This window comes from Berghia stephanieae, chromosome 3, assembly GCF_034508935.2.
Source record: "Berghia stephanieae isolate SIO BIC M18660-M18661 chromosome 3, UCSD_Bste_1.3, whole genome shotgun sequence".
NCBI classification, from domain to species: Eukaryota; Metazoa; Mollusca; class Gastropoda; order Nudibranchia; family Aeolidiidae; genus Berghia; species Berghia stephanieae.
Genome location: NC_088362.1, coordinates 24,929,614 through 24,955,746, shown reverse-complemented (window position 1 = coordinate 24,955,746; position 26,133 = coordinate 24,929,614). Strand labels below are relative to the sequence as shown.

The 26,133-nt window shown below is 35.0% G+C and overlaps 1 protein-coding gene across 1 annotated transcript; it reads left to right on the top strand.

The window, feature by feature from the left end:
* The first annotated feature begins 2,486 nt into the window (after nucleotides 1-2,486).
* LOC144967416 (importin subunit alpha-7-like) lies at nucleotides 2,487-25,657 on the top strand. Its single transcript, XM_078904585.1, has 14 exons — nucleotides 2,487-2,847; nucleotides 6,838-6,969; nucleotides 7,135-7,215; nucleotides 7,992-8,088; nucleotides 8,775-8,866; nucleotides 10,479-10,610; nucleotides 11,614-11,702; nucleotides 12,620-12,719; nucleotides 13,773-13,936; nucleotides 15,178-15,256; nucleotides 17,478-17,603; nucleotides 19,142-19,269; nucleotides 21,183-21,358; nucleotides 23,326-25,657. The coding sequence occupies exons 1-14, from the start codon at nucleotides 2,836-2,838 to the stop codon at nucleotides 23,520-23,522; spliced, it is 1,605 nt and encodes a 534-aa protein (XP_078760711.1). The 5' UTR covers nucleotides 2,487-2,835; the 3' UTR covers nucleotides 23,523-25,657.
* The last annotated feature ends 476 nt before the right edge of the window (nucleotides 25,658-26,133 follow it).

Below are 26,133 nucleotides of genomic sequence, written 5' to 3'. Positions count from 1 at the left end.
GACTTTTAGTGATTTCAAACTAAGTACTTTGATAGTGTGCTCTTGGAATCTAAACCTGTTTCTTATTTGAACCAATTCCCCTTTGTCTTACCTTTTGTTGGGTGCTTTAATTGTAATTCTAAAACTTTTTACTATCCCATTTTCTTCCTTTTTACTGGCGCTGATGTTGAAAGTGCCGTAAAACCCTTAAAAACAAAAACAATGACCTCCCATAGTGGGCAGGGTGGCACTTACTATATCTTCTATCCCCTTATATCTGTTTTCCAATTCGCTTCTGTCTTTGTCTTGGAATGAGATTACTTGGTTTTGCCCTGGCCTTGGCCGTAGTGCTTGGCTGGGAGGGAAACAGTCAAATGCATAGTTATTGTTTTAGATGATATTTTTTTCCTTGTAAATCTGTTATGTATTGTTATATTTGTTATTTTGAATGTATAATGTAAGCATTTGGGTGTATTCCTATTAGTCGGATCTTGTGCTGGTGTCTGGGTGAGACATTTAGGTAATCTCAAACTAAGTACATTGATGGTGTGCTCTTGGAATCTACTATTTTCACTATCCATTTTTCTTCCTTTTTACTGGCGCTGATATGACCTAATGTGTTGCAATCGCCGTAAAACCCTTCAAAACAAAAACAAACATACATCTGACCGTCCCCCTTCCATTGGACAAAGGATACTTAGTACGTTTTCATTTAACCCTTATAAAGAGCACCGCGGGCTTAGAAAATTCAGTTTAATAATTTAAAGGATGTGCATTGTTTAAGAAAATATGAATGAACTTAAACAAACCCATGACCTTGACCCTCGATGTAAATTGAACAGGGTAGTTCACAACACGGTCAGACGACTGCCCGTCTCCTTTAACTTAAATCCGTCGCGCAGTAAATTTATACAAGAAGATGGACCAAATGGGCGGGGACTTCTGACGTTATAGATAGTATGCGCTTGGCTGAGAAGCTCATAACATTGCCATCCGGAAGTATAATGGACCAACACACAAACTGTGTAACCATGAACGTTTATAGTCAGTTTAATACAGTTTAGTGAGAACTACTCATAAACGCGGATGGCAAAAAACAATAACAAAGACCTGAGCGACGTCATCTTCGAACTATATATAGATAGTATGCAGATGACGTCACTCAGGCCTTTGTTATTGTTTTTGCCATCCGCGTTTGTGAGTTATTCTCACTAAACTGTATTAACCGGACTATAAAAGTTCATGGTTACACAGAGTTTGTGTGTTGGTCCGTTATACTTCCGGATGGCAATGTTGTGAACTCCTTGGCCAAGCGCATTCTATCTATAGATAGAATGCGCTTGGTGTAGATAGAATGCGCTTGGTCAAGGAGTTCACAACATTGCCATCCGGAAGTATAACGGACCAACACACAAACTCTGTGTAACCATGAACTTTTATAGTCCGGTTAATACAGTTTAGTGAGAATAACTCACAAACGCGGATGGCAAAAACAATAACAAAGGCCTGAGTGACCTCATCTGCATACTATCTATAGCCTGACACTGACCAAAAAATGACGTCAAAATGCCAGTCTTTGGCCACAAAAGAAAACAAATCGTGAATTGTATTCAATTAATAGTTCAACCAATGGGACCACTTGTTTCCATGAGCACTACTAACGACAACTCACTAGGCGGTGCAAAAAACACATGATGACGTCAAAATGTCAGTCTTTTTGGGTTTCAGTGTCAGGCCGTAGCCATCGTTACGTTATAGCCTGACACTGAAACCCAAAAAGACTGGCATTTTGGCGTCATTATTTGGTCTTTCTGCAGAATTTTGTAATCGTTTTCTGTGCGTATAGGCATCTACACAGCGACTAGACATCTGCGAATAATCTTAGCTTTGTACCTTGGGTCAAATGTTTATCAATGTCGTTAATGAAAAGAAGAAATGGTCCTAAATCTTTCCCCTTAGGTACCCCTGATCTTCCTGTTATTTCATACGACTCTGTTCCATATTGTTATTGAAAGAAAGAATGTATTTTATTGATTGTATATTTTTGTCTTTGTGATTAGAGAAATCGTTTGTCAGTCCCCGAGCAGTCGAGTAGAAAGCATCAGTTATACAAGTTGTATAGACCAGATACAAGCTAAAGCGAAAATCTTCTATTCTGATCAAAGCTTTTCCACAAGCTTTTATAATATTATATTATGTATACTTCGTGGAGAGTTTGGAAAAGGGGGGTGGGGTGGGTGACCATAATATTGGGGTGGGGTTTTCTATTCTTAGAAACGCTATTCGTCATTATTTTAAAAATGAAATGCATTCATCGAATTGTAAAATATACACGAATCAAACAACCGTTAAATACCTTTGATAGTTTGGAGGGAAATTGACACACCAGGTCGTATGCTCAACTATTGTAGTCTAAATAATATGTATAAATAGACTGGTGAAAGAGTTTCCAGGAAAACTGCGAAAACATTTTTTCACCAAGACGGATCAGATGTTGACCTAATTTTATATGCGAGACGACCTTGCCTGAATCAAACTGAAATAATATCATTATTTTGAAGCAAATTTTGTTCTGATAAAATATTTCCCTTTCCTTTTTTCACATTGCTCTGCATAACGTTTGAGAAGTCTTGTGCGCTAGGAATTGACTAAGGTTTTTCATTTCTCGCGAACCTAATAATAGCACATGGTTTGCCCTCAATGTCAGTCGTCGACAAGCTGATATCCGGTTCCTGGCCCTTTGAGTCGAGAGCTTGCCGACTGTGACCTGAGATTGGATTTTGAGGAAGAAAAGGACTCAACAAGATTTGTGTACATATTTTCATTTGATACAGTTGGACGAAGATCAACACATAAATGCCATCAGCGGTATGTTTATAAAGTTGTCCTTTTTCATTCATTTAGATTGATGAGTTGAGAAGCCTACCATCATCACTGTTCCCAGTCACAGTCCCCTTGCTTGGCATTGCCTTTACTTTACTACTGTGTTCTGCCAGAGTGAAGTGATCTAAACTTTTCTACCTTGATACGCTAACAAGATTCTCGTCTGAATTTATCTGGTCAATTAAGTTTATAATTAAAAGTCATCTTCATTTCTAAAACTGAAGTTCCCTACTTGAAAAACAAGTCTCTTCAATTATTATAGAAGACACAAAGTGAAATAATGAGCAGTGACTCAGTGACAGTCAGTCAATCTTGGAATTCTAATTCTTCATTTCAAAGTCAAAGAGACATCTTTTTGCAAGAACCTAACTCTATTTCAATAACTTACATGTTTCAATTTTTTTGCAACTTTTTTACTCTTCAGAAATTTTGTCAACTTAAAAAATGTGAGGGCCTTTTTTAGCTCATTGATTTTGGTTCCATTTCTCAATTTGTTGGATCTCTATACTCTATGAATATGATTATTCCCAGTGTGCTAATAACGAAAATTGGTTATTCCCAGACACCTGTCGGGGAATACGGAAATTTCTTATTCCCGGATACTATTTTTGAAACTCCGCTCTTTTAAACAATTATCCACTTTTCAGAATATGGAATGTTTCGAAATGCACATTCATAATATATAGAAATAAGTAAAGTTAATAAAATATCAATAAAAACATAAAGTTAACCAACAATAAATCAGTCGTTACTATATATACACTCGATATGCATCAACTTTCATGTGGGTGTCATGGCTGAATGGTTAAGTCGTCTGCCTTGGGAGGCTTGTCAGAATCGACGATGTGGGTTTGAATCCTGGTTCCACCACTTTTTAATTTAATTTTTTATTATTTTATTCCATCTTTTTTTTACAGAGCATTGCAAATGATAGATGTCCCATCCACCCCCACCCCCCACCTCTTTTTTCAGAAAATATTTCTCTCTCTCTCTCTTTTTTTTAAGTTCCTTTCTAGCAAATTGTCATATTCGTCCCCACTCCGATCGCAAAAGGTCTAAAAAGAATAAATAATTAAAAACAAACAAACAAATATTCAGAGAGCGACCGAATGGTCAGATAGAGGGGGTAAAAGTAAAAAACAATATATATATTTAAAAAAAATAAAAAGTTTTAAGAAGTTCATGATCAGAAACGGAACAAGGCCAAACAAAAAAGGATAAAAGAATAGACTGCCTCAAAACAAAAAAAAAGGGGAGTAATCGGATTCGAATCTGTGCAGCTAAAAGGAGCAAAATGAAAGGTGGTCTAACCCACTGAGCTGTCTATCCACACCGGTACCGATGTATCTTAAAATTCCTATATATGAGCTAGACATTTTTCCACCTTGTTTTGATAGTTATTTTCATCTCTGATTAGAATATTATGTTATTGGATCTCGTTTTGTGGACGTGTGATAATAAATTGTATTGTCTTGTATGAAGCAGACAGGAAAAAACAGGTGTTGTCGGTTTTGGACTTTGGGGCAAACAACACCTTGGCCTAGGAATTCATCAGCAAAATAAACAAATTCCCGGCCATCATCAATATCCCTAAGATTGTGGTCAGAATGAACAAATTATAGAAACAAAAGATGATCAAAAAAATTAACGGGTAGATAGGTAGTGAAAATTTGCATGGTTGGTGGACTATGAACAGATTTGATTTGATGATTAACAACTGTCTTGCTGGTTGAAAAAAAAAGGCGAATTGCCAGTTTGATGTTAACAGTTCAAAGTGACAAAAGAAATTTCATTGATCCATTTGCTTTAAAAAAAATAAAAGCTGGATTTGACATTTGGTCACTATTTACTTTCATCTTGGGTTAAATATCACTTGATATTAACTGTTTTGGGACACATAACCACTAGCATATTTAAAAAAATATTTGGTATTTTTCACGTCTAGTTTGGCATTTTGCATAAAATCTTTCAGCCAACTTGTTACATGTGTCTGCCAATAACGAAAATTGGTTATTCCCAGACAAGGTCTGCCAATAACGAAAATTGGTTATTCCCAGACACCTGTCTAGGAATAATGACAGCCTTGTTGGATTATTTTGTGTTGACGTCATATTGTTATGAGGTCAGCTCTGAAATGAAACTATTGACTCTCTTAACTGATTTTGATGACGTCACAGGATGAATTTCGATCATTTGACTTCTGGTTAAAAGTTTGAATGTCATCCATCCTCTCAGGAAGAAGAATTTATATAAATTCAGTTGTTCATGCCATTATTATTAGTAGGGAGACAACAAACTTATCATTACAATTACAAACTTTTGTTTTGGTGGAAAAGGTTATTTTTACTTATTTGGACGAGATGAAAGAGTTACAAGTAGAATGAGACATTAACAAGAAGTTGCTGCACTTACCAACTGGCACGGACTGTGACTAAAAAAAAAAAGAGGAATGAGAGATAGAAGAGAATATGACGAGAGAGAGAGAGAGAGAGAGGGTGAAAAGAGAGAATATATTAATATTAATGGCATCACTCAGAAGCTCCTCCACTTCCACTTTTCATGGAATCATTCCGCATACCGGGTCTACATTCTGCAATTCCGCATACAAGGCAAGGTTTCCGAGCTTCAATTGAGGGAAATTTTTAAAAATATATTCTAGTAAATACGGCCGATCGATATATCACGGAATGAGATTATGCCAAATTTACATTGGAAAAAGCCATTATTACTCATGGTAGGCATAATTTTGCCTTGAGAAGCAGTGTGCTCTGTGTTCAATGGCAATGCACCGTAAAGATCTGTCTGGCTACTGAACAGATCCCTTTCACAACTCTTACTCTTCACTCTTGTACACACAATAGCATCAAACCATTCTGTCTCTGCTGAGTCTGGGGCGATGATAGATTGATTAGTAGATAAATGTCTCCCGATGCCCAAGTATTCGTATCCCAAGTTGGTCAGAAAGTCAATAAATGGAATTAATACAATTGAAACCAATATCACACCATTCATTTTTTAATTTTAATTGACAGACTTGCTTTTCAGTTTCATTTAAGGAAAGTGTGAAGTGTTTTATTTACCATGATGTTACTTAGTTCGATGTGTGTTCAAATTGTTTTCCCCAAGCTAAAAACTAAATATGTTATGATCACCAGATAGTTTTTGGTTTCTTTTTCTAGCATAGTTATAAAATCAAAACTCAGATCTTAAGTTAAGAAATGAAAATGAAAAAGAGAGTTAAAAAAATAGAGAATTAATGTCCCAGCACTAAATCAATGGTTGATTGGGTTGTTTTTGAAATACTCAGAATCCTGGTCTAATTATATATAATACATTTAAAGAAATAGAGTCCTATTTATTGGAAATCTTATAAAAGCGATTTGTCAGAATTGTTTGGGGTTTTTCTTTTGTTTTTTTGTTGTTTATTTTTTTTTGGGGGGGGTACTAAGTTTATTGCATCAAAATATGTCTATGATTATGATTTGATAATAATTGTTAGCGTCGTATCAACTATTTAAATTTAAGCTAAGGTTTGAGCTCCGCTTCAGGCACTTTCATTTTTTAAAAAATTTTCCCAAGATTGTTTAACCCCAATTTGCTCTTTTTGGACAAAATGGGGAATTCCAGTTGTTTATTTGTTGAATTATATATATTCCTTTATAGAATGCCTAGGCGACAGCATCTCATGATGCTGCATGGAAGGCCGTAATTAAGAAAGAAAATTTCATGTTCTGTTGTGTGGAATATTTCAACAAACTATCTGAAGCGATTCATAGCAAATAGAATGAATTGTCTTTTACTTTTATCAACTGTAATTGATGGGATCTTGAAGTCTAAATGGAGTACATGAATTGTTTAAAAATGCAAGTATATTTAAACTTTATTGAGCTTTTTTTTTTTTTTTTTTTTTTTTTTGATGGAGGGGGCATATTATAAGTTTTGAAAACATTCATATTAAATTCATCTCTCCCTCAGATGTCTGACTCGACAGCTCCTACAAACCACAGATTGAAATCTTACAAGAACAAGGCTTTAGACTCACAAGAACTTAGACGCAGAAGAGAGGAAGAAGGCATCCAGCTGAGAAAACAGAAAAGAGAAGAACAGGTTTGGTTTTTCTTTGTCAACGTCTACAAACAGTTTTGGAAGAAGACAGAATAATAAGACATTTGTTTTGTTTTGTTTAAAGCTATTAAAGTTAAAATTTAGTCTCAGTTTACTTTGCACATTGCTGCTTTGTAGTATTTTCATTGGATATTTATATCATTTCAGTTATTCAAAAGACGGAATGTTTCAGTATCAGATAAGGATGACACGTCACCAGATCTTCAAGACCCCTCAGTTACATCATCCGTAAGTATAGTTGAAATGTTTGAGTGTATTTTATTTTAACTCACTTGTCTCAGGACTGACTAAGCAAAGTTTGAACACTGGAGGAATAAGTAAAAGGACATCTTATTTTATTTAAAAAAATAGACAAATTGTAATAGGTTATAACATGAAATAAATAAATAAATAATTTTTTTTTTTCTCAGGGTTTAGTTTCCACTTATGGTTTATAAAAAGATGTGAAGTTAATGTGTAAAAGTGAAAGTCATAGCAAAACTTTGGCACCAGCATTGTGTCAAAGAAAGACAATTTACTTACATTGTCCTGGAATAGGGTGTTAATCAAATAAGCAGTCAAGGATATTCCAAGAGTTGTAGTACAAAAAAGGCACCTAACAGACAACTTGTGCTGTCTTTGAAATGGAGCTTTGGGTCAGTATAGATTGTTTGAGGAAAAGATGATAATTCTTTATGTGCACTTAGAATGTTAAAATGGTGGACGTGCTACAAATGCAGTTTGAAAGAATTCGGAATTATTTGCTTGTATGGTTGATTTTTTAAATTGTGTTGTATGGTGATATATTATTTTATTGTCTTCTGCTTCACATTCGCGATTGATATCTCTGACATTTCATTAAACGTATAGTTCATGTCTGGTATTTCCATTCAGGATCAATAAAGTATATCTTATCTTATCATATCCTTAGAGTGGTACTCTTAACATTCAGGCTGACACATTCCACCTTCGGTGAGATGTAGGTGATTCAAATTGTTATTTGAATTTTCCCATTATTTTTGAAGGGTGGAATCAGTCCAGACATGGTGTCGGCTCTTTACAGTGACATTTTGGAAGAGCAGGAAATAGCCACACAGAAATTCCGCAAATTGCTTTCAAGAGGTGAGTGAAACTTGAGATTTTTATAAGCACTTCTAAAAATGAAATAAGATAAATGGTATTGCGTTAAGGCCTTTGGCTTAATGTCTATAACAACAGTGCTTTCTATAACAATGAGTATTATCACATTGTGGCAAACTTCATATTTGTAGCCAAGTAAAAGATTATGTGTGTGTCAAACAATAAAAAGGTCAGTACAAATTTTAGAGTCTAAAAGAAGCTTTTCCCACTCATTAACAGATCTCTTAGAGTTATCATTATAATAATAATAATAATAATTATAATAATGATGATAATTTTAATAATAATAATGGACTTTTATAGTTATAGAGCGCATAGTATCTTCAACCATGAGGCTCTTGGTGCTTTACATCAACACAAAACAATATCAAAGAAAATACATGGCATCAAAAAAGGAATATTTTCAAAGATTTCTTGAACAAAGACAATGATTTGGACTCCCGGATGTTCTGCGGAATGATATTCCATACAGACGGACCAAAATGAGAAAAGGACTTTGTTCCCGCTTTTGTTCAAATGCGTGGGATAGCCAAACGGGTGGTGTCATTGAAGGATTGCAAAGATCGGGTTGTCAAATATTTCTTTAGGATACACCACTGTACGCTGCACTAAACTAAGCAGGCCATAAGCTTGAGAATGATTTCATGAAATTTCCATCCATTTCTCAGAACCCAACCCACCAATAGATGAGGTGATCCAAACTGGAATCATACCCCGTTTTGTGGAATTTTTACAAAGAGAAAACAGCTGGACTCTACAGGTAATTTGTTTTGAACTAACCAGTTGTCAGACGTGTTGGTGTGTGAATTAGATAATATGCAGGCCTGTAAATTTGCCGGCATTTCCGGCAATTTTGCTCCGTCAGGGGAAAAAAAATAATTCAGTTATCCTCCCATGGCCCTAAGAGGGCCGAGTAAAGCACACCAACATTGCTTCTTCATCTCCACACCTTCCGTTTAGCAACTTTGAAGCCAACTTCATGGTGAGTGCTGTATGTTTAAGGGGTTTAATAATAATGCTTTAACTCACTCAATCCTACAGATTTTTGCTACTTTTTAAAGTTGGAAAAATAATGTATTAAAAATGAGCATGTGCATAGATAGTTTTATTCAACTACCATTAACATGTAAACATTAAGAACATTAGCTTTGATACTACACCTATAATTTGTCTCAGAAATATGTAATAAATTGGAATGGGGTGAAAGTAACCCGTAGTATACTACATATATAGGGTTGAGTGAGTTAAGGCTCTTTTTGTCCTGAGTATACTTTTTCATTTTGTTTCACAGACTAATGAATTGGTTAAATTCTAAGAAAATATTCAGGGAAATGGGGATCTTTGCTCATGTTATATTGAAAAAGCTTTTATTCATGTATTCAGTTGTGTGTTTGATAAATGTTATTGTTATGTTTTATTCATGTATTCTGTTGTGTGTTTGATACATGTTATTGTTATGTTTTATTCGTGTATTCAGTTGTGTGTTTTATACATGTTATTCTTATGTTTTATTTATTGTATTGTCAGTTTTAGGAGTTTCAAAACCAAAAAAAAAAAAATGTTTATTTTCCGTTCAGTCCAGGAGTCATTAAGAATTTTTATAAAAATTGACTGTCGTGGTGATGAATTAAAATCCAGTCAAAGAAATGTTGTCTATCTGTTATTGAGGTTTCCGTTAGAGCTATTTGGCACATGGAGCTTGAGTTTATCCCAGTTCCTATAGCCTGAAACGGACAATGGCAAGTGCTTGCTACTGTTTGGATAGGATGCTAGTTTATCGCAAAGTACTATCTGCCAGATCTAACATCCAACTACCCAATCACTGCTTGGAGGACAGGGTGATCAAAAAAGATACTTTGCAAAAGACAGTTATCTGTCTAAGGAATACAAGCAAGTTGTTATTGCCTGTTTAACGTTATTTCCATTGGGATAAACATTTGCTCCATGGATCTATGGCTGTTTAAGACTACATTTACACAATTTATCTAGAAAAAAAACCCAACCATTCTTTTGTCAATTCCAAACAAATCTAAGCTTTCATGTCGATAATTTTTTCAAAAATAGTTAATCGGGACCTTTTCAAAAATAGAATTTGATTTGTTTTGAAATTGGTAATTTTAAAAGTCAAAATGTTAGAATGAAATATTCCAATTTTTAACCGCAATGATCATCGTTGTTTTCTGTGCTATCATTATCTCATTACCACTGACTTTAAATAATGTCTTATCATTATTATAAACAAACAGGGTTTTTTTATAGTTAGAATTCATTACACAGTTAATCCAAACATAGCAGCTGATTCATTGTGAAAATATTTGAAAATGAGATTGAATGACCATGAAAAACACTGTTTTAATTATTTTTTTCATTAGTTTGAAGCGGCCTGGGCATTGACTAACATTGCATCAGGAACATCGCTGCAGACGAGGATAGTCATCAATGCTGGAGCTGTACCCATTTTCATTCGACTACTCAGTTCAGATATTGAGGATGTGCAGGAGCAAGTAAGTTACCAATATCAAATCAAGAAATTAAGGAGCAGGCACCAGTGTGAGATAAAGAACTGAGTAAATGTGTATGAAAGGTAGCCAGACAAAGCAAGAAAGAAAAATACTTTTCTTTCTTGCTTTGTCTGGCGCCTTTCGGGGTCGACTGATTTTTTGGGATGATTTTTTTCTTGTATTTTTATTTCTTGCTTTGTCTGGCACCTTTCATGCACACTTATTCATCAGTTCTTTAAGTTACCAATGTATTCTCTGAAGAACAAGAAAAGTCTACAAACCGATTGACAAACTTATTCTTGTAGTTAAGAAAACAATTGAGGATGTCCAACAGTTAAATCTATGATTTTGTAATTTATTGATTGAAGCAAAAAATTGTACAGAATGCTGTGAAAGAACAGACTCTGATCAGGTCATTTAAAATTGATTGAGGTGTTGAGAACGTCATTGTTATTTAAAAAAATTCCCCATAAGATTATATTTGAATAGTTACAAAACATGTGTCACAATAATCTTACAAGTTCATTTCTACATTCAATAATGTCTTTCCAGCCAACAACTTTTTAGGATTTTGCTGATTTTTTTTATGGAATTGATTTTTTCTGAAATTTTTGAGTCCTTTTGAAATAAAAATTCACATCTTGAGGTGTTAAATCAGATGATATTATACACGTTTCATATAATAACACATATATTTGTAATTGGTGTGTTAATTTTCGAGGTTATAGTGCGTATATTTTAAAGAAGAATCAGTTTCTTTCCTTAAAGAATTTGTAGAATGTCTATGGGCAATTGATATATTATGTTTCAGTTTCAAAAGTTTATTTGACCTTTCATGGCCAAATAGCCATAACTTTTCTTTGAACAAAATATACCATCATCAACAACAACAACAATAATAATAATATGACATGGTTTTAATTACAACCAGACAAAATGTTGTGACCTCATAAGTCCCATTCGATAAGTTGAAAACATTTTCTCCCTTCCTCTCCTTCCTCTCTAGGCTGTGTGGGCCTTGGGAAATATAGCAGGAGATAGCCCAGAATGTAGAGACTACGTCCTCAATGAAAACATCTTAATACCATTACTCACGTGAGTATTTGATCTAGAGCTAGAGTCGATTGTTACTTCATTTTGTTTCACAGGTTTAAAAGTGTTCCTTTTGAAGGACTTTGTAATTTACACAATAATGTTAGTACGCTTTGAGACCACCCAATCATTTGAACAACAGAGTATATACAAAAAAAAAAAAGCTTTTATATAGTGCAATATCCACTAAACATGTTCAAAGCGCTTTACAAATGGGCCCTAGCCAATAGCAGCACTGAACATATAGGAGGAGACATGATGCCTGTTGGGTGATATTACAAATTTTTTCCAACAGTCAATGCTGTTAACGGCTAGGTACTCATTTTACACCTGAGTACAATGGGAGAATGTGAGAAAAGAACCTTTTCGAAGGACTCAACTATTTATCGCTCATAGTAAGACTCGAACCCAAGACCGTCTGATCCAAAGATTAGTGTCTTACAACAAGACCGCATAGCTGTACTGTACAAATGTAATGTAGCCAATTCAGTGAAGAACAATGAACAAGTTTTTAAAATTTTCATTTCAGTTGAATTCTTCTCTTTGTGCCCATCTCCGTCTCTTAATCACTTAATCAAACATTTATAAGATTGGAAAAAAAGGATGGTCAATTCATAAAACAATTCTAAATCTTTATTTCAATGGAGAGCTGGCAGAGAATGTGGTTGAAGAGTATGCCTAAAATGAATTGGGATGGCAGAGGCATAATATCATTATAGACAAAAAAAAATTTTTCCCCTGGATTACTAAGATTAAAGATATATGATTAATATTCATCAGTTGGCATGATGAACAAAGAGAAGTTAGATTAAGAATGAGTTTTGTTTTTCCAGTAGATTAAGAGTGCGTTTTGTTTTTCCAGTAGATGAAGAATGAGTTTTGTTTTGCCAATAGATTAAGAATGAATTTTATTTTTCCAGTCTCCTTAACAAGTGTGCAAGTCTGTCAATGACCAGAAATACAGTTTGGTGTTTGTCAAACTTGTGTCGTGGAAAAAATCCCCCTCCAGATTTTGCCAAGGTAATTTTTTTGAAAGATATATTCATAGCACTGTAGGAAAGCCAGAACTATATATTATATATATATATATATATTTCAGACCTGCTGACCCTCCTGTTTTTATCAGGAAATTTCTGATATTTTTTCTTATCCCGGATCTTACGTCATCACCAGCTATTTTCCCCAATTAAATTATATATTTTATTATTCCAGACAAAATCATTGCCATTTATCATCATCATCGTCGTCGTCATTACCCCCATCAACATTATCATCACCATCATATTCATTATCACATGTCATATGTTGATTTCAATCCCAGAATTGCCCAAAATTTTCCAAATTTTGTCTCAGAAAACATGGCAGGTCTGTATTGTCACTAAGACAAAATTTTGAAGCAAACCAAGCTTAGCTATTTATGGAAATTATTTATTTGTAACACAAGTTTTATGACTATTATTTGTTAGTTTTATTTTTTTTTTTTTAAATAGGAGAGAGTTAAATCCAAAAATGAATGTACCATCCTTGTATAACACATGTGGCTTTTACAAAGAAAATGATGCCTTAAACAAACATGTTCAGCGTTGGTATACTTATTATTTCCAGGTAAAATAGCCATTAAGCTAGCTATATTTCTGATATTGGTTTCATCGTACTGAAGTTCCCAACTTGCTGTAAATTTGAAAAGTAATTTTGAATCACAAAATGTTTCGAATATGAGATTTAATGGGCAAACTATCTCAATCTAATTTGTGGTAGTTTAAAAAAAAAGAATCACTGTCTTTGAATCCCATTCACAATGACGCACATGCAACACACACACATAAGCAAACTCACATACACACAGACAACTTTGATAATAACAATAGGTCACAATTCCTCCTCTACTTTGGAATTATCATTGCGAGACCTCTTGATTTAATCACCTCATTAAATGACATTGACATGTGAGAGTAAGCATGCTTGAAGATAATGATTGAGTCATAAAATTTTTGAGATTATCGTTTTATCAAAATAATTCTTGATTCATAAACTTGGTACGAAATAAGAATGTGTCTTTATTGTGTCTGTAAGGTGTCACCTGCCCTTCCAGTCCTGGCCCGTCTGCTCTACAGTACAGATAAAGACGTGCTTGCTGATGCATGCTGGGCCCTTTCCTATCTCTCTGACGGACCTAATGAGAAAATTCAATGTGTTATCGACTCAGGTGTCTGCAGGCGCCTTGTGGAATTACTCATGTATGTCACCACATAGTGATGCTCTTTTTAAAATTTTTTTTTTACCTTTTTCAAAAATATACATATGTACAGCAATTAACCAAAGGTAAGGTTGGTTTTGATTTGCTCTCCATGTCAAAAGGTAAACATTAAATCAGGTCAAATTGCACACCATATTATAAGAAATTTAATTCTGCGTACAATGGTACTACGAGTGAAATACGGCGGTTAGAATTCTATGTCAAGATCTTTTAATACTAGACAACATTACCATGTCAAAAGTGAATTGTGAAAAACAGACATTTAAAAGCCAGATTTGATATATAGAACAGGGTAGCCGATGTTTTAACCATAATATCTCGAATGTCTGTCTGTCTCTTACACCACAAGTGATTTTTGAAGGGGTCACTTAAGTTAAAAGATCTTCCAAAGCAAGGACGGCCACATAAATGACACTGATGAAGATATTCTTTCCTCTTGCAGGCCTATTCAAAACGGCCATTGCCCACATACTAGGGCTGTGCAGCAGACATCCGATGCAACATTACTTCCAGAGTCTTCTGCTTGTTGGGTGGGGTTCCCGACCTCCCATAGTGGGCAGTGTGTCTTCTATCCCCTTGTATCTGTTTTACTATTCTTTTCTGTCTTTGTCTCGGAATGAGATTACCTAGTTTTGTCTGGAGTCCTTGGCTGGGAGGGAAACAGTCGAATGTATAGTTATAGTTTTGGGAGATGTTTTTTTCCGTGTAAATCATCTCTGTTATATACTCTTATTTTTTCATCTTTAACATATGATTTGTAAACATTTGAGTGTGTTCCACTTAGTAGGATCTTGTGCTGGTGTCTGGGTGAGACTTTTCGGTGACCTCAAACTAAGTACACTGATAGTGTGTTCTTGGAATCTACATCTGTTCTCTATTTGAACCATTCCCCTTCTATTTCCTCAAGTCCTTTTAATTTTACATCTAGAATGTTTGTACTATCCAATTTACTGGTACTGATATGATCTAAATGTGTTGCACGTGCCGTGTAACCCTTAAAAACAAAAACAAAAAAACCCCCCAAAAAAACAGTTGAGGATAATTTCATTATGGGTAAATAGGAAACATTTGATATACTTGATCATTTTAACTGTATATACAATTCTTGTTTTCGGCTTCACCCCGACATATTTTAGTCTTGAGCTTGTGGATCACATACATTTATTCTAGATTAAATATTTGAAAAGGTTTAATTTTTTTTTAAATTATTATTTTTTACAGGCATAATCACCAAAGTGTGGTGGCTGCGGCTTTGAGGGTTGTGGGCAATATCGTCACTGGGGATGATTGTCAGACACAGGTGAGTGGATTAGTCGGGTCTGGTGTGTATGTGTAATCAAGTTGCTGTGGTGTATAGATGTGACTCTTTGTTGTGTGTGAGTTCTCATGTGCAGTTATTATCAACTTAAGAAAGCAAACAAACTACCAAGCTAACTGAAGCTTTGGACTGTAAAAGTATCTTTTACAATAGATCTAACAACTTCAAAACCACTATTTGCTGAAGAAGCGATTGAGCTCGAAACATTCCTTGTTAGGTGATTTTGTAATTTTATGATGCTGTCATATTCTCTTTTACCCTTGTTCAATCACAAAAAGAGAGAGATGGCCTTTTGATGTATGATTAACGTCCAAGAAATTCTATAGTGAAATGAAAAGATGTTTTGGGTGATCTGATCACTTGATGCTTTAATATGTCTGTGGCATAGAAACTCCTATGTCCCAAAGAAGAGAAAAAATTGATAATTTTTTGCCAAAATATTTAATCATTTGCAGTGCATTGATTTTAATCATACAGTTTTATGATTATGTATGTGATTTACAAAAAACATTTTGTTCTGTTTTTCGTCCAACGCATGATGTTTAACCACTCATTTTTTTATTTTTTTTTTAATGTATTGATATGTATTTAAATAATTCATAGGCTAATTTTTCAACAGGAATGAAGAAAGATAGAAAGAAGAGAACTCAATAGAGGTGAATTTGGAGCACACACTTGAGGATTTGTTCCAAGACTTTGTCATTCAGTCTTTGTTTGTTTCTTGTTGGCAGCACTTATTTACCCAAACTGTTTCAAACACATGCCCTTAATTTTTAAAGGGTTACCATGGTGTTTTGTGCATTGTTTTTCTCCGTTATCCGAGAAAGATGAAGATGTTTATGCTTTTAACATCAATAACTATTTGAGTTTCTTGAATTCTATTTATTTTATGAACTATTGGGTGTTTTGTTCTTTGGTTTATAATGCTTCAGTGTGGACTGAAAAGGAAAACTATTGGTGGGAAGGGTTATGGCTTTTTTTTATTTTTTATCCATTCACTTTTTTATTTGATGTTGGTACATTTTTGAAACGTGTTTATTTTTCAAAGGAAGACTCGTTCTACTAACACGTCGCTGTCAAGCCAGGTTAAGGCTTTCTTTATGTTTATGATTCTAATTGATGTGGCTTTAAAAAAAAGATTCACTATTGTCATTGTAATGTCTGAATTAAAGAGTTCTTCACAGGAAGGAGGGTGAACGAGTGGGGGAGAGGGGGAGAAAGAAAGCAAAGAATTAAAATTTCACTCTTGTTATCATAATTTGTAATGTCTGAATAAACGTGTTCTTCACAAGAAGGAGAGGGAAAGAATGGGGAGGGGGGGGGGGGGGAAAGAAAAAAAAAGCAAAGAAGAACAATTGGCTTATGTTCTCTTCGTTTTTCCAACATCAGTCATTGCAAATGGAAGAAAACATCAAAGGGAGAGGGAGGGAAGCCTGTTTTAGGATTGGTGGGAGAATTTTTTGCTTTGAATTGGTAATATGTTGCATTCATATCTTTTGATTCTGAAAAAAGTCTGTGGACGTTTTTATTTTTTTTATGCCATAACGTTTGGGGATTTTATTGTGCCAAACGTTTGTTTATTATTTTAATTTCATTTCTTTACTTCTGCTTTTTTGTTTGCGCTAATGCATACACTGACTTTTTAAAAATAGATCAACTTTGTTGTATACTTCTGTGCTGTGTTAATGTGGACAAAGACCGTTTTTATGTTTTTGTTGTTTTGTTTTCTTCTATAAACAAGGAATTCTGACAAGACTTGTTTTCTTTGAAACTTCAGTGCCAGACTGAGAATGCCTCTGATTCTGTTTTCAGTGCCAAAGATCTCCTTGGCATTCAAATTTTTTCAAATTGACTGACTTAAAATTGTTGTCAGGTCGATTTACAATTTTAAAATCTTTTTAAGTGTTGTAAGCCAAGTTGGTAGAAAAAGAATGTAGAATATGCTTTGCTTTTTGTTTTTTAAGAAGAGAGATTCAAGTGTTTGTCAATTTATCTATGATCCAAATTTTTTTTTTCCCATTTAAGAACATGTGTGGAATACATCACTGATTATTTTTCCTCCTTTCAATTTCTGTGCACCATTCTCGTCATTTTCAATTTAAAAGAAAATGTTACCATATTTTCGTGTTCATCAGTTGGTAATTTTCCTTTATCTGCAATCTGACCCCCCCTCAATTTCTTCCTTCTCTAAATTTTCCTACAGGTAATCATCAACTGCTCGTCTTTGCCTTGTCTGTTGCATCTTTTGAGCAGCTCCAAGGAGTCAATTCGTAAAGAAGCTTGTTGGACTATATCCAATATCACAGCTGGCAACAGGCCTCAAATACAGGTAACATAGTCATAGCACTTCTAGTCTGATATGTGATGGTCAGGTGTGCGTCTCTTCTGGCAGTTGTCTTATCACTATTAATTTGAAAAGAATTTAACACAATTGGCATAAAAACTAAATCAGCCTGTACCCCAAGGATCTGTTTTACATCACATACTGTACTTTTTGATAGATATATATGTGACATTATATTCCATTTTGCACAATAAAAATTACTTACTGGGTGGGGTCTTTGACCTCCAATGTGGGGCAGGAGGTCACTTCTATATCTGTTTTCTGAGTTGCTTTCTGTCTTTGTTGGGTTTTGTCCTGGTCCTTGGGCGAGAGGGAAACAGTCAAATGCATAGTGTTAGTTTTGGAAGGTGATATTTTCCCCTCTTGTCAATCATCTATTTTTGTTTTAAATATATCTTGCTAACATTTGAGTGTAATCCTCTTCGTGGGATCCTGTGCTGGTGTCTGAATGAGACTAAGGTGATCTCAAACTAAGTACACTGATGGTACACACCTATTCCCTATTTAGACCAATTCCCCTTTGTCTTACTTTTTCTTAGGTGCTAAATTGTAATTCTAGAATTTTATGATTATCCCATCTTCTTCGGTCTTACTGACAATGATATGAATGTGTTTCAAGTGTCGTAAAACTCTTTAAAATGTGGAAACAAAACAAAAATCACCTACATGGTCCTTTTTATAGTTATCCCCGTATACAGCTTGCTTTTCATACACAACTGAGTTGAGTGGAGTGATGTGGGTCAAGTGCTTACCCGTGATTAATCTCAGAATTGGTCATCATTGTCGTCCATCTGATCAATGACCCAGCTTAATGTTTTTTGACTCTATATTCGGATAATAAGATACTGATTACGGCATTATAAAAAGGAAAAATTGATGAGTTCAGCATTTCTATTGTAACAACTTGTAATGTTGTATGAAGCATAACATGGAGAGACAAATGATAGAAAATATGTATTGTTTTGCTAAAGGAAATGTTTGGGTATGAACCACCAAGAAATCTCAGATCAATAAACTTTTTGGCTTGACTGAAACGTGTGCTAATGTTTTATATTTGAAGACCCGACTACTAATAGTACATTAGTCACACTTTCACGATTTTTCAGCTATTCATTGATAAACTTAAAGCATGATCACGTTAGTTCTATGACCAATTATTTTCATGATAGATGTAATCTAAGTACCCTATCTCAAGACTACTACTACTACAATAATAATGATAATGATGATGATGATGATGATGATAATAATAACTACAATAATAATAATGATGATTATGATAACAATAATAAAGCATTTCTTCAGCGCATAAGAATCTTAAAGTGATCATCAATGTCAAATTGTGGTTATTCATACACGATTTCAGAAATTACTAATTTCCTTGTCAAATTACTAAAAAATTGTCATAAAAATGACTAAAACTAACTTCCTGTGGCTTAACTACTCGGTTCTTCAATTTGATTCTCGTTTTAATATATCCAGTAATGTATATATATATATATATTTTCCCCCTCCCTATGCAGGAAGTGATAGACTGCAATATATTTCCTGTTCTTATTGACATCCTTGGCAAGGCAGAGTTCAAAACCAGGAAGGAAGCAGCTTGGGCTATAGCCAATGCCACATCGGGGGGTTCCCCTGAACAGATCAGGTATAAATCAGTTCATATATCATTGAATCTCATGTTACAGGGTTGGGTTTATATATATTTTTTAATAGTACATTTGTAAATTTTATTTTTCCTTTATATATTTATTTAAAAAAAACAACAACAAAACATGAGCTTTTATATAGCGCAATATCCACTAAACATGCTCAAAACGCTTTACAAAGGGTCCCTTGTCAACAGTAACACTTATATAGGACGAGACATGAAGCCTGTTGGGCGATATTACAATTTTCCAAACAGATACATAGTGCTGTTAATGGCCAGGCACTTGTTTTACACCCGAGTACAGTGTGGGAATGTGAGTAAAGAGCCTTTTCCAAGGACTCAACTATGCGCCATTCAGAGCAGGACTCAAACCCAGGACTTTTCAATCCGAAGGTGAATGTCATACCACAAGACCACCTAGTAATCAAAGAGGATGGATATATCTTTATTTACCCACATTGCCTTCTTGACTTTGTTGGGATGGGAGGGGTGGGGGGAAGGAGCAGTTTGATGTTGCAAGCTACAAAATTCCAAAGAAATCAGCCAATCCAAGCCAGTGTCTGGATACATCCATTGTTCCATCCACCATCCCTGATTTTTCAAAAGCCTCTAAATCTGCAAAGACTTTATAGTTTCAGCTACTGGATATTTTTTCTTTTCCGCCTCTTTAATTGCTTGCAATAGTCATCACATCTTCTACATCTGCTTCCACTGTTTCTACATCTGCCTCACAATGACTTCATCAGCTGCGAAACCAAAAAAGTCCTAAATTCTGACATTCGTGACCGACTGTCTCAAAATGGTATTGTGAAGAGGACACCTAAAAGATAATTGAATTATAACATGGTGTAAAATATGACCTTTGAGTTTTTGGAATGCAAGAAATAGTATTTATTCTATATCATAATAAATACAACTTAACCCCCAGTTGCATACAAATGGGAATAAATAACAATGTGAAATTGAATGTAAGCTTCAATTTAACTCACTCAATCCTAAAGACTTTTGATACTTTTCAAAATTGAAAAAAAAAAATTTTTATAAATTAAAAATGAGCATGTACATAGTTTTATTCAACTATCATTAACATGTAAAAACTAAAAACATTAACTTTGATACTACGCCTATAATTTGTCTCAGAAAAAGGTAATATAAAGCATGGGATAAATGTAACCCGGGTAAACTTCGGATATAGTCAATGTTAGGGTTGAAAACAGATAATGTGGACGTTTCAGGTTTCCCCTTTATCAACAAAACAAGATGAAAGACACACTACAGATGAATGAGATAATGTGATGGTGGCATTGTTAACCATTTTTGTTGTTGTGGGGGCTTTATATAACATCTGTGTTGAATTTACAGTTAAAGCAAAGCTATCTGGGATCACAAACTATTCAATATGAGATGTATCAGGAAGATAGTCTAATGTGACATACATTTAATAATTATGATTTGGTCATAGCTCTCCTTGTGCGGCTATGTGGTCTTGTGGTATGACGTTCGCTTTTGGATTGGAAGGTTCTAGGTTTGAGCCTCGCTTGGCACATAATTGAGTCCTTGGAAAAGACTCTTTACTCACATTCTCTCACTGTACTCAGGTGTAAAATGAGTACCTGGTCGTCAACAGCGCCGTCTCTGTCGGAAAAATTGTAATATCGCCTAACAGGCGTCATGTCTCGTTCTACATGTTACGTGTTGCTGTTGTTCAGGGACCCTTTGTAAAGTGCTTTGAGCGCATTTAGTGGATATTGTGCTATATAAATGCTTGTGTTTTTTTTTCTTTCCTTTTTCTTCTGAGTTTATTTCTCACTTCTAGAGAACAATCTGTTGATCTTACTATCGCTGGTCTTTTTCCATGGAAACAAAAGAAAAAAAGATTAAATTTCTCTCTCTATTTTTGTTTGGCCCAGATTCTTGGTAAACCAAAATTGCATCCCACCAATGTGTGACTTGTTGACAGTGATGGACAGTAAAATTGTACAGGTGGCTCTTAATGGGTTGGAGAACATCCTCAGACTTGGAGAGACGGATGCCAAGCAGGGCAATGGAGTCAATCCATATGCAGTCATGATTGAAGAGTGTTACGGTGGGTGCAGGAGGAGGATTTGTAAATTTTCTATATTCCATTTCAATACAGGAATACACAGGACATTCTAGGTGGGGTCTCTTGCCCTCCCATAGTGGACAGGGAGGAGGCACTTACAGTCAAATGTTTATTTATAGTTTTGAGAGATGATATTTTTTTTCCTTGTAAATGATCTCTGTTATGTGCTGTTATATTTTTTAACGCTCATGGTATGCTCTTGGATTTTCATCTTTTCCCTATTTGAACCATTCCTGGTCTTACAGTTTCTTGTGTGCTTTTGATTGAAAATCTAAACTTTTTTACTATCCCATTTTCTTCATTTAACTGGCGCTGAAATGACCTAAATATGTCACAACATAGTAGGCAGAGAGGTACATACTGTGTCTTCTGTTCCTCTATATCTATTTTCCAACTTGCTTTCTATCTTTGTCTAGGAATGAGATTACTTGGTTTTGTCCTGGCTCTGGCTGGGAGAGAAACAGTCAAATGCATTGTTATTGTTTTGGGAGATGAATTTTTTTCTCTATTATATTTGTTATTTTGAAAGTATAATGTAAGCATTTGAGTGTTTTCCTCTTTGTTGGGTCTTGTGCTTGTGTCCAGATGAGACTTATAGGTGATCTCAAACTAAGTACATTGATAGTGTGCTTTTGGATTCTACGTCTGATCCCTTTTTATTCCCAGTTCCCCCCTGTCTTACTTTCTCTTGTGTGCTTTAATTGTAATTCTAGAACTTTTTACTATCCCATTTCTTCATTTATACTGGCGCTGAAATGACCTAAATGTGTTGCAAGCGCCGTAAAACCCTTAAAAACAAAAACAAAACAAAATATGTCACAAGCGCTGTAAACCCCTTAAAAACTAAACAAAATAGGACCTATTGCATTGTTAATGATTTAACTGATCTTGCGAGGATAAGGTTGGGAGGTCATGAAAGGTGGCTTTTATCCTGATCCAGGATACCAATGACTAAGTCCTTCAGAGCCACTGGGCCCATGGAGCCGGATTTTATCCAGGTTTCTATAGTGTGAAATGGACAATAGCGATTGCTTGCTATCCTTAGGATAGGACACAAGTCTTTCGCAAAGATTTTTCCCTGGGTGGGGTTCCTACCTCCCATAGCGGGCATGGAGGTACTTGCTGTGTCTTCTATCCCCTCTTATCTGTTTTCCAATTGCTTTCTGTCTTTGTGTTGGAATGAGATTGCTTGGTTTTGTCCTGACTTTGGTCGGAGTCCTTGGCTGAGAGGGAAACAGTCAAATGTATAGTTAAAGTTTTGGGAGATGATATTTTTTTCCTTGTAAATCATCTCTCTGTTATGTAATGTTATTCTTTTCATTTTTAACATATGATTTGTAAACATTTGAGTGTATTCCTCTTAGTGGGGACCTGTCCTTGTGTCTGGATGAGACTTTTAGGTGATCTCAAACTGAGTACTTTGATAGTGTGCTCTTGGAATCTGCATCTGTTTCCTATTTGAACAAATTCCCCTTTGTCTTACCTTTTCTTGGGTGCTTTTATTGTAATTCTAGAACTTTATACTGTCCCATTTTCTTCCTTTTTACTGGCGCTGATATGACGTAAATGTGTTGCAAGTGCCGTAAAACCTTTAAAAACAAAAAAAAACAAAGATTTTTCCTCCAAATCTAACAAGATTCGGCTACCCATTCACTGCTGGGTGGACAGGGGGGTGAGAAAAAATCTCGACTGCACCGGGGATCGATCTTGGTCCCTTTGCATGTGAAGCGAGTGCTCTACCCATTGAGCTATCGGGACCCCCACCAGTGACTAAGACTGATGATAAATGTTTTAGAAAGAATAAAAAAGCATCATTAAAAAACTTTTTAATATTCATATTCATCAGATTAGAATTGTTTTAAAGTCCTATTTACATCATAATAATTCAATACCCATAACAACTTGCATCCATTTCTTTATCTTTACTTATTGATATCACATTGTTCCAGGTCTGGACAAAATTGAATTCCTTCAAAGTCACGAGAACCAAGAGATTTATCAAAAGGCATTTGACATCATCGAGCGTTACTTCGGCTCAGAGGACGAGGACAAGGCCCTGGCCCCTGAGATGGATCAAGCGGCCCAGCAATACCAGTTTAGCGGTGGGGCTCAGAACAATGTACCCATGGGTGGCTTCCAGTTTTGATACACGTTCAAGACGTTTAGGCCACTTTTCTTTCTGTGTGTAGCTACCCAATTCTCTTTAGATATTCTTGTAATATAAGATGATACTACATTCTAATTTATATTGTTTATCTGTGGTATTCATAATCTAATAAGGAAAACTTTCTTTCCGTGACGACTACCCTGACTCATTTTAAATTTTCAGTGTTGTCTGTCTGTTTTTTTTTTTGGGTTTATTTTAAAATATTCAATTATTACAGACATAAATTGAAATACAAGTTTTATTTATTGAGTATCACAATCTGTAATTATGTAAAATTTGGAAAAGATTCGAGTTAAGCCTTGTGGTTTGTAAGGATTTTTCATACAACCCTCCTGCTTTTAATCGTTGTTAGAAAATTTTTATCATTGATCTTGAGTAATCTTTTTCATGTTGGTATTGGTTTAAGTGAAGGGAAAATTATCACGTATGCAAATATTGAAAACAAAATGCTGGGATGGGTGGCTTACTTAGTGTTAAATGTTATTTCATTTGACAGAAAGGTATTTATTGTCTTTTTTTTTTTTTTTTTTTTCTTTTTTAAAAATCTTTTATCAATGATACCTTGTTTTATTTTTTTCAACAAACTTCAACCAAGCATTTTGCAATGTTGCAATTTTTAAAGCAAAATGTTTAAAGACTGTTTTACACTTAGACAGAATCGAAGGCAAAGCCAATGATATAATAGTCGATCCCTGCACAAATCAAGCTAATCTGACAGACACAACAGTGGATAAAAATCAACATGATTAGAAGACTACCCGTGCCATACAACGATAACATAGCAAGTTGCTTTAAACTGATCTAGGTTCTTCTCTCTGCCAAAATGCCCAGGCACAGATACCATTTCTGTGATTAGTTTGTTCAAATCAGCCGACTTGATTTGATTTTTAATATATCCATGACCTCGGTCACTAAACCGTTCAATTGTGGGAAACCCCCAAGTCTATTTTTTTAAAAAAAATCTGACGATATTATGATTCCAACTCCCAAAGCGGGCATGGAGGTCACTTGCTGTGTCTTCTATCCCCCTATTTTCTGTTTCAACTTGATTTCCTTCCTTGTCTTGGCTTGAGATTACTTAGTTTTGTCCTGGACCTGGCCGGAGTCCTTGGCTGAGTGGGAAGCAGTCAAATTTATAGTTTTGGGAGATGATATTTTTATTTTTTCTTGTAAATCATCTCTATGTTATGTAATATTATATTTTTTGTTTTGTAGACATTTCAGTGTTTCCCTCTTTGTGGAATCCTGTTCTTGTGTCTGAATGAGACTTTTAGGTGATCTCAAGCTAAGTACACTGATAGTGTGCTCTTGGAATCTACATCTTGTCCCTATTAAAACCCTTCCCCTTTGTCTTCCTTTTTCTTGTGTCCTTAGCTATCCCAAATTCTTCCTTTTCACTATCTAGCGCTGAAATGACTTACATGTGTCGCAAGCGCCATAAAACCTTTATAGAAAGAAAGAAAAGAATGATTTCAAGGGACCCGAATGGTTTTATCACAAATCAAAATGTAACCCTTCTGTTGGATCGTTTACTCACTATTTATAGGCATTGATCGGAGCGTGCTCTGGACCTGCGAATTCTTGTGAATTCTTGGAGTTTGAACCGTTTGTGACAGAGACCATCGATATGCGAGTTATTCATGGAGTTCTTATCAGGGTTATAGCACATGTCACAAGTAAATGAGTATGTCACAGGTAGATTGAGTTAAAGCACAAATACTTGTTTACATATGCAACTTGCTATTACAATATCCTGCTGACGCACACAGATATATATATATCTATTACATTACACGTCTAACCAATTTCTTCATTACCGCCATTACCTTTATCACAATAATCGCTTCTATCACTATCATTGTATTCTTATCATCATCACCATCACCATCACCACCATTCATCCTTTATCATCTCTTTCATCTTTATTACATGATCATCATTGTCATTAACTTTTTATCTTGCTCTATTGCTCGAAGATGTAAATTTAACATGTCCACTTGATCTCGATTCAAATATTTCTGATGGGGTTTTATCCAACCCGTAGTAAGTCACAATTAATTCCCACTGTTGATCCAGTCAGGCTTGTGGAAATGGCAATTGAAGAAAAAAGAAAATTGTGATTTTATAATCAAAACATCGTATAATAATGAAAATTGTGTCTTACTTTTTTAGTATGACAAATTCGTCTTGCTATAGTTTTCCTTCTTCCTTATATATTTTTGCTCTTTCCTGTTGTTCCTACTGATAAGGTTACACGAAGAATAGCACGTTTTTCAAAATAGTGCCACCAATTCGTTGATCATCGAATTCTTTTCCATTCATTATCCATCCATCAGACCATCCATCCACCAGACCATCCACATACCCCTGTCATCTCCGTCCCCCCCCCCCCCCCCCCCCCCCCCCCCCCCCTTCCCCTTACCAATTATCTACAACTATTCATGACAACAGTACTTCCATTCCTTGCAGGACCTCCACCTTCACTACACATACCATCTTTACTTCCACTCTCCATTACCAAATCAGCAATGATGATATGCTACATAATATTATAATATACATGTACAAAGCTTTGATAAATACGACTACA